Genomic DNA, 9,675 nt, shown 5'->3' on the forward strand with positions numbered 1-9,675 from the left:
AGTGTTGGGGATTCCTGCCAGAAAGATCATGTGAGCAAAAATTTTGCAATGAGAAACAGCACATTGTCTGCCAGAAACTACGTGAAGGTTTTTCCTATTGGGACAGAAGCATGACCCAAGGAGTGGTGAGATAAACCTGAAGAGGTGTGCAGGCTATGTTGCATCAGAATTTAGATTCGGCCCTGTAGATAGAGGCAATGAGGAACCTATGAGGGCTTCTATGTAGGAAAATGACACAGGTTCGTTACATTTAAAATGTGTTTATTTAAAAATTATTTATTTGGATACAATTTCAGAGTTACAGAAAAGTGTCAAAAACAACACAAAGAATTTCTGGATACCTTCCACACAGGTTCACTGAGATTCCCGAATGTTGATCTCTTTTCCACCCCCTGTTTGTGTATGCATGTGTATGTATTTATATGGAGAGATACAGACATGTATGTATGTTCAGAAAGAAGATATATATAGGTGTATATATAGAGAGATATGTATCAATATTCATATTTTGATATATGTATATAAAGCTGGTATACATATAGATACACATGCATATGTTATATGTGTATAGATATATATCTATCTATATAACTGTATATCTGTATCTATCATCTATCTATCTATCTATCTATGTTTTGTTTTCTACTGATGTGGTAATCTTTGTTCCAAAATACTTCAGTGTATATTTCCCAAAGACAAGAAATTCTTTTACATTTGCCTTTCAGGACGATCATTTTGGTCTTCTGTGTAGAACACAGTTTGCACTAGAGACACTGAAGACAGGGAAATGGGTTAGGGGATATCTTTGGCAATCAGGAAAGATCTGACCAGGGAGGGGCTTCTTAAAATCATCTACACTGTGTGTGGCATACACTACATATCTAGATGGTAGATCAGTGGGACTTGATGAGTGGTGGGATGTGGCCAGAGGTGGTGCCAGGTTTCTGGTCAGGTCTTCTGGGTGTATGGTAGGGGTCCTTGGTGATCCTGTTTACCGAAATGAAGAGTGAGCAGGGGGCACAATGAGAAGTTCAGTTCTGGAACTGGTGTTGAGACCAATGAGACCAGATGGAGATATCGAGGAGGCGACTGGATGTCCCATGGATCTGAAGCACTACGTAGAAGCCTGGTCTGGAAATACAGATTTCCCAAGTCATTACTGTAAAGGTGGTAATTAGAAGCACAGGAATGAGTAATGCCACCAAGCGAGACCAGGAACCTAGAGGCAGATTCCTGTGGATCCTCAAAATTTCAGGGCCCTCATTCCACATCTTGGGACCACAAAGAGCAAAGTTAAGTTCAGTTCCCTGGGGCAGCAAAGCATCCCTATCATAACAATGAAAGCATTGCTTCTGGGCATGGAAATGTCTGGTGGATAAAAGCCAGCATGGAGACCTTGGAAATGAATTACTTGTCACAACTAAGGGGTTTCCTCAGAGTCAGCAAGGAAGAGGTGGTTTGAAGAGGTTAATCCCCTCCAATCTGAGAGGCTGGATGAAGGCAAGAGAGAATGAATTCCATCTCAGTGAGGTCACAGTGCAGGCCACAGCATGTCTCCTGATGACCAGGGCAGGCCAGAGCTTTGCACAGTATCCTGGAGAGTCTGGGAAAAGACAGTGTGAGTGCCACACAAGCCTGGTCCTGTCATCATTACAAAGGCCTGGTTGTAAGGGGGGTGTAAGGCAGGGAGCAGATAGGAGAGGAGGGGAATTTCCTGCTGACATTTTGACACTGGCCAAAGTCCTGTTTCATTTGTTTGTTTGGTTTTGGTTGTTATATTTTATTTTGTTTTGTTTGATTTGGCTTGGGATTTGGTCAGAAACCCAGTGTTCAAGTCCTCTCTCGGGCATCTTATAAAATGTGACCTCAAGTAAGTCACTTCCTTTGTCTACCTCACCTTTTCCATTTTTTTAGTGATAAACTGGATGGGCCACGTTTCATGGTACCCAGGAGTTTGAAGTTCACTAAAACTAAAGTTATTTTTTTTTAATGACAAAATCGACACAGAGGGCCAACTTTTTACTTTTCCAAGTAAGGGCAAAGGCTCTTTATAATTACTATAATTTGAACAAATAAAGCTAACTTTAAAATAGGTGGTTTTGGAAAGTGCTCAAGAGAGCAAACAGAAAACAAGACCTTCCAAAGCAACGGAGCTCCGCAGTCTTACACCACACTCTGCAAAGTGTGCTAAGGCTCTGTCACTCCTTGGTGGCCTGTTGAGAGTGTTAGCGCTGGCACTGTCCTTGGACCAAGAATCGGGAATGTTTTGTGTGACGGGCTTGTGCAACAGGCTCCTTCTAGCTCCAGCCTCTCAGTCTGGAATGCTTCCTGCCCCCTGACCCAGTCCTGCTACCAGGAAGAGGGTTGCACCCCAGGGACCTAGAGCTTCCTTGTCTGAGCTTCCCGTGGTTCCTGCAGGCCCAGCAGATGGAATCTCCCTCCTTCCTGGTGTTCACAAGTGTGTACCACAGTTTTGCACAGCTGTGTGCATGTAGTGCATGGTCAGTTAGCTCCTCCATGTCCTTCAGGCACAGATGCATGTATGAAGTGCACTCTGGTCTTCTCTGCCCTGCTCCCAGCCCCATTTCTATCTCTTAGGATCACAGTGTTTGATTTGAGTTCTCCCCTGTCTCCCTCCATTCCCTCAGCCCTGCAGTCCTCCGTATTCAGGTCAGGTCTTTATCATTGCTTCTCTACCAACTGGCCCCCTGGCTCTGTCATCCCCACCCCAGGCCCTACTCTCACCTCCTGCCAACCTAGGCTTTCAGACATGTCCGCCCTCTGGCTCCCCGTTCCCTATGGGAAAGTCATAACATGTTTATGTTTGGAAAGGGCTCTGGGGATTATCATGTTTCACCAAATAGAAAATCTGAGCCCCAGAGAGGAGAAGCCACTTGTCCAAACACACACAGCTTATTACTGTCAGAACCAGAAGTATACCAAGGCCTTCTTAACATAAGCCAATGCCTTTCTACCTCCCTATGTTAGTCAATAGAATTTTTTTTAAATGTATAGTATGTGTCACATCTGACCGTTAAGAACCAGAGCCCAGGCCTCACTGCACTTTCCACCCTGAAATCCCTGCTGTCCTGGTGAGTCTTCCCTCCATAGGCCTGGCTGCTGCTCATCTGCTCTGGTCACCCACTCCAGGCAGGTCACTTTCTTTACCCCAATACCACATAACGTCTCCCGTTTAGTCGGTCCATATCTCCTTGCCTCTAATGTCCTTGTTCATCTCACATAAATTTATATAGCTCTAAATCTGAACCAGAAGCTTGGCTAGGTACCAGGGTACAAAGATTAAGTCAGTGTTTGTGCCCAGAAGGAGCCCACCATCTTGGAGCTGCTCATGTCTTCCCTGATGCTTGGCTGTCAACAGCGGTCCAGCCTATAGGGGTGATGGCGACTCAGCAATTCTGTGCCACTCTTATTCCTTATCATCCCTCGGCTCTTGACTCATGTGGCCTGCCTCCCCGCTCCAGTTCCTCTGTCACACTGAGCTGGCTTTATCTCCCCAAGAAGATCAAACCCTCCTTGAGGGTTGGGCCTATGGTCCCACAGTCCCCGGCCCCCAGAATACTGGGCATGGTGTCTGCTTCCTGCACACTTGATGACTGACTGGATCATCCAGTCATCCCCTTGCCCTTCTACCAAGCTAGTTCCTGGTTCTTCTCAAGCTAAATGTGCTAACAGGTGCCCATCACTAGAAACTGAGCAAATGAGTGTCTTTTTGTAAGCCAGGGACATCCTGGAAGTTTCCCCACTCACTTCCTTCCCCCCATATACACCTCTCATCCCCATCCCTCCCAGCATGTGCATGTTCATGCAGGTAAAATGAGGATGAGGTGAACACCAAGGACAACCTAACGGGGCAGAAATGTCGTCTAAAGTCATTCGAAGCCTTAGAGGATGGGAGCCATACAAAGAAAGCAAGGTTCATCGGTCTGCTAGATACAGACTAATGGTAGGTAGTATGTACACATGCTTTGGAAATTAGTAGGAACGCACCAGCTTCTATCACATCAACTTTACTGAGAACTGGACTTATAGGCCCATAAGCACTTAGAGGTAGAGTGTGGGAGAGACCAACATGTGTGTGTGTGTGTGAGAGAGAGAGAGAGAGAGAAAGGACTAGAGAGAGAGAGACAGGCAGACAGAAAGCGATGCTCATGAAAGCTAGTGAATAATGGCATTCCACATGCCCAGAATAAGCATTAGTTTTATTGGTGGCTTCTAGATTATCCATTCCTTTTCTGTCTTCTGGTGGTAGAAGCAATATTGTGTAATACATTCTTGAGGTAGTTGTCTGGTGTGGTCAGGACCCTTGCAAGAAAAGACTGACAGAATTTAACACCCAAAACTCATGAATTAGCTGATGTTCATGCTTTCCCTAGCTACACAGACATCACTCAGTGACATTTGGATTTTAGTTCTTCAGCTAATCTAAGTCAAGCAATCGAAAAATCTTGTAGCTATTGTAGAAAACATTGTGAAGTCTCCACAAAAAAGTAAAAATAAAAATATGATCCAGCAATTCCACGACTGGGTATTTACCCAAAGAAAATAAAAGCATTATTTTGAAAAGATATGTGCATTCCTATGTTCATTGCAGCACTATTCACACTAACCAACATACGGAACAAACCTAAAAGTCTTTGGCAGATGAACGAATAAAGAAAATGTGGTGTGTGTATGTGTATAGGAATATTTTATTGCTAACTAATAGAATATCATACAGCCATAAAAAGGATGAGCAGAGCCTGGGTGGCTCTCAGTCAGTTAAGTGTCTGACTCTTGATATTGGCTCAGGTCCTAATCTTGCTGTCGTGAGATCAGGGTTGGGCTGTGCACTGAACATGGAGCCTGCTTGGGATTCACTCTCTCCTTCTCTTTGCCCTTCCCTTGCTCTCTCCCTCTCTGTCTCTCTCATAATAAATAAATAAACTTTAGAAAAAATAAAAGATGAGATCTTGCCATTTGCAACAACATAGATGGTCCTACAGGGTAATATCCTAAGTGAAATAAAACAGGAAAAAAAGACAAATACTATATATGATTTCACTCATTTGGAATTTAAGAAACAAAACAAATGAAAAAAACAAACAGCAAAGGCAGAAACATGTCCATAAAAACAGAGAACAAACCAGAAGGAAGAGAGTGGGGTGGGGGATAGGCAAAATGGGTGGAGGGCAATGGGAGGTACAGGCTTCTAGTTACTGCCTGAGTAAATCACAAGGATGAAAAGCACAGCATAGGGAATACAGTCAATGGCATTGTAATAGCATGGTATGGTGACAGATAGTAGCTACACTTGTGGTGAGCATAGCTTAACATATAGATTTGTTGAATGTTTTACACCTGAAACTAATGTAACATTGTATGTCAGCTATACAGCAATTAAAAAGAAAAGATCTATAAACTTTGGAAAGAGGAGGAGGAGAAGAGGACTTGCACTTTTATTTCCTTTCCCATGTACACAAGCCCAATACACAGAGGTAGATCTGCCACACAGGAAACCCATGCCCCACTGCCTTAGGGAACAGTGAGGGCCTGGCCCCTCCTTCCTCACCACTGGCCCAGCACAGCACAGTGCCCAGCACCCCATGGAGGTGTACTCCATCTTGATGAATAAATAGCCATCCCAGGATAACTTCCCCACATGGCCTTTCTTCTCTGCTATTAGGGACCTGAGCTGAAATCCCTTTCCAAGACTCTCTAGGGTTGCTTCCATCAGAGTGACACCAGGCCAAAGGATTTCTCCCCCTGGATTCCTCTCAGTTTCTCTCACTTGTTCTGTGCCCACCCTGCCAGGACCATGTTTTGGAGAGAGACCATCAATTTCCAAGCCTTGTGTCTTTAGTGTTACAGTCTGACTTCCCAAGATCTTGGGATAGTCTAAGTTTTTCAGTAGAGCTACAGCTAAACTCTGTGTTGAGATTTGAACACACCACCCTCACCACCAGCGTGCCAACTTCCATTTCTTTCAGCCAAGGTCTTAGGATGCGGGCTGGCAAGTGCCACTACTTGCCCTCAAATTTTGCAATTACATATTCCATGCTTCCAAGAGTGTGTCTTGCCTAGTATTTCAGAGCCCAACTCTGGAGCACCCAACAATTGTGGAATGCTCATTCTGTGCCAAATACTTGTACTTTATGTATGCTGTGCAGTTTAAGCCATTTAACAAGCAGGTTGGTGTGGTTATCTCCCTTAGGAGATGAGGAAACTGAAGCTCAAAGACATTAAGTGCCCAATGTCACCCACCGGTAAAGATCAGGACATTTGTTGGGGTTGTTTCAAAGATATTCCATCCTCAAGTATGGAGGGCATCAAGGTCTGTGCCCTATGTCATCCTTCTCTGTCTTGGGATCTCTAACAGGAGTAGGGAGGAAGAATTGGGATGGGGCCCTGGCAGCTCAGAATCTGAGACCAGCCTAGGTGACTCCTCTAGAAGCTCAGTCTAAGTCAATGCTTGGCTTCCCCACCCCCTCCACCTTATGATAATCACTTCCTTAGGAATCCCAGAGTATGGGTGACTTATACATATATATGTAAAAAGATGAGACATAAGTACTGTCTAATGTAACCACCTGGTTCCCCTGAATGGAGCCTAATGTTTTTTTTTCAATAGAAGGCAGGACAGAGGACTACAGGCCTCATTTATTGCCTAAATAATAATAGACACAAAACCAAAGCCGCTTGCCCTATCTTTCCACCAGTTCAAGCTGAATGTGGCTCTGAGCCCAGGTTAAGTCAAAGTCATGCATTTGCTGAGTGTAATGGGCTTCCCAGAGAGCCGTTCACCTCCTCAGTTGTTGAATTGCCCTGAAGACAATGCTGTCTGCATACCCCACCCAGGCCACCCCCTCCTCTCTGCCAAACAGAACTTCCCGGAACCCTGCCCTCACACCCCCATAACCAGTACTGTCCTGAATGTCTGCTTAGGACCCTCCCAGATGCCAAGGTTCTAAGTCAAAAGTCACGAGTGGGTTTGGAAATCCAAGGCAGCCAGCCTTGTAAAGTGACAGGGAGGTGGGGCGGAGGCCAGAGTAAAGGCACCATCACCCCAAGTCCTGCCATGCCACGAGAGAGGCTGACAGCCCTGGAGGGGTGAGTAAAACCTGAAATTTGAGGAAGGGACTAATTAGGACACTCCAATCCTAAGCCATCTCATGGCCTCGGGCAGGGATGTGAGATGTATAAAAGGTGGGAAGGCTCAGGGCAGCCCAAACCCTTTGGCATCTCCACACTCCAGCCTCTTGGCAAAGAGAACTTGGGTAAGTCTGGCAAAGCGGTGCCTCTGCTCGCAGCCTTGCTCCATGTGGTCCCAACCTGGCTGGGAGCTGGGCTGGAGCTCTGGGTGGTTGGCCGGAAAGACCTCATTTAGCATCTCTCTTTTCTGTATTATTGGGGACCAACCTGTAGCGGTCTGCAAGCCATCCAGCCAAGGGGTGTGGGGGCTAGGCTGGGATGGGAGAAGAAAGCCTCAGGCCGGTGCCTTGAGGATCCTGCTGGTTGTATTACGGGTGTTGGGTCTTGCCAGGTGTTGAAAGGGGGTTAGTAGAAGGAGCGGGTGTGCCAGCTATGAGACATAGCAGCTGGCAGAGTTGCCTTTTATGGAAAAGGTAATTATAGGGTGGGAGAGAAGAAGGCTGCATTGGGGACAGGGGTGCAGAGACCCCGAGGAGCACAGAACAGCAGGGACAGGATGATGTGGCACAGGGGCAAGGTCCTGTCCGGGAATTGAGGACCACTGTTACACCCACTTGTGCTGTGTGACTGGAGACTAATTACTTCCCTCTCTGAGGTCCATTTTCTTCAACTGTAGTTAAGAGTCAAGCTAAAAGATACATTTTGTCTCTAGATTCCTCTTTTCTATAATTCTCTTAGAGAAAAGAGTTGCTTTTAGAAATTTAATAAATCAAAATCCTTATGCTGTGTTCATCATGTGCCAGGTACTCTGTGTGGTTGCAGGTGTGCACACACACATGTACATGTATGTAGGCATGCATGTTTATATGTATGTATTTTATGTACTCATTTAATCTCAACAACCCTAAGAGATGTGAGTACAGAGAGGCTAAGTAACTTGCTCAAAGTCACACAGCAGGTTAATGATTAGCCAGGACTCTGATCCCAGGCAATCCTGTTGCACATTCCATAGTTTTGCCATAAAAGTATATTCTTTTTGTTCTTGCCCTCCATGTCTTTCCTTCTCCCTCTTTCCCTTCTCCCTTTTTCTCCTGTTCCTTTCCTACCTCCTTCCTTCCATGTTTCTCTGTCTCAAAAAGAATTCAAATGACTTACAAACTTTTAGCCACAACTTATTCTCACACACACATTTACACACACACACCTTAAGTTGTGAAGCCACCAAGGCAAAGTAGAAGCAGAGCAGGATGTGAATGTGGCAGAAGGTCCCCCCCCCCCAACCCAGCCTGGGGCCCAGAGTATCTCTGTGGTGAGGGTGCTCCTCACTTCTGTGTTTTTCTGTTTCCAGTTGTGCATCAACCCAGAATGTCTCAGCAGAAGCAGAAGCAGTGTGCTCCCCCCCAGCAATGCTGCCCTCCACCCCAGCAGTGTGCTCCTCCACCCCAGCAGTGTGCTCCCCCACCCCAGCAGTGTGCTCCCCCACCCCAGCAGTGTGCTCCCCCACCCCAGCAGTGCTGTCCTCCACCTCAGCAAACCAAGCAGCCTTGTCAGCCTCCACCCAAGTGCAAGGAGTCTTATGCGCCCAAGTGCCAACAGAAATGCCCACCCCCTCAGCAGTGCCAGAAGTCCAAGCAGAAGTAAGACCCCAGCATGTAACCAGAGGCGGAACCTCCAGGGAAAACAGCAGCATGAAGTTCGCTGCCCCTTTCTCAGACAGCCAGCTGCCAGCCCCACTCACCCCCAGCTTCTGGCCTCAAGCACCAGGAGGGTGGCTTCTTCAATCTCCACCTCTTATTAATTATCAGCTGCAATTTCCACCTCAGACAAGGATCTGGTTCTTAACCGTGTAACCGTCCCTACTGACTTGTATTTATATCACCGTCTGCTTCTCGGATCACCGTCTGCTTCTCGGAAGCTTGGGCAGCAGGCCAGGCACCTTTCTTACCACCTCCCTCTTTCACTCCTGTTTTCCAAACAATTAAACATAGTTCCTCTGGCACAAATGTTTCAGTCTGATTCTTTTGTTGTTGAACAGTGTTACATCCTGCAGGTTTTGTATCCTGCCCTTGCTGCAGAGCCCTAGGGAGTTGGGCATGTGGGTGTAGGCAGAGCAGCAGGCATGGTATGGATGTACTTGTGAGCAGTGGGGCATTTCCAGTGGTCCTGCCAAGATAAGGATTTGAGGTGCGCACTTCTGCAGCATGGAGACACACCCCACACCCAGGGAAATCGAAAGCACAGCTGGAACCAGGGGGAGATGATTCCCAACTGGAGAACATGTGTGAGGAAAAAGCATCCTTGGCAGCAGAGAAAGAGCAAGGGAACCCCCCCCCCCCCATCAGCTAAGAGCTACCTAGCAGAGGAGAAGGACTGAGGCAGATAAATTATATTTCAGAGAATACACTCCAAGGGCTTCCAGGTCCAAAGGAATTGAGAATAAGGCCTTAAACTTCTCCCATAAATAAAAGAGAAGTCCAAATTTTCTCCAAGCTAACCAAATGTGCCATTGGGAAAAATCTATACAAC

General features: G+C 46.3%; 1 protein-coding gene across 1 annotated transcript; it reads left to right on the top strand.

The window, feature by feature from the left end:
- The first annotated feature begins 7,161 nt into the window (after positions 1-7,161).
- On the top strand, positions 7,162-9,148 carry LOC109503125 (putative small proline-rich protein 5). Its single transcript, XM_019839178.3, has 2 exons — positions 7,162-7,274; positions 8,498-9,148. The coding sequence occupies exons 1-2, from the start codon at positions 7,193-7,195 to the stop codon at positions 8,788-8,790; spliced, it is 375 nt and encodes a 124-aa protein (XP_019694737.2). The 5' UTR covers positions 7,162-7,192; the 3' UTR covers positions 8,791-9,148.
- The last annotated feature ends 527 nt before the right edge of the window (positions 9,149-9,675 follow it).

This window comes from Felis catus, chromosome C1 (genome assembly GCF_018350175.1).
Source record: "Felis catus isolate Fca126 chromosome C1, F.catus_Fca126_mat1.0, whole genome shotgun sequence".
NCBI lineage: Eukaryota > Metazoa > Chordata > Mammalia > Carnivora > Felidae > Felis > Felis catus.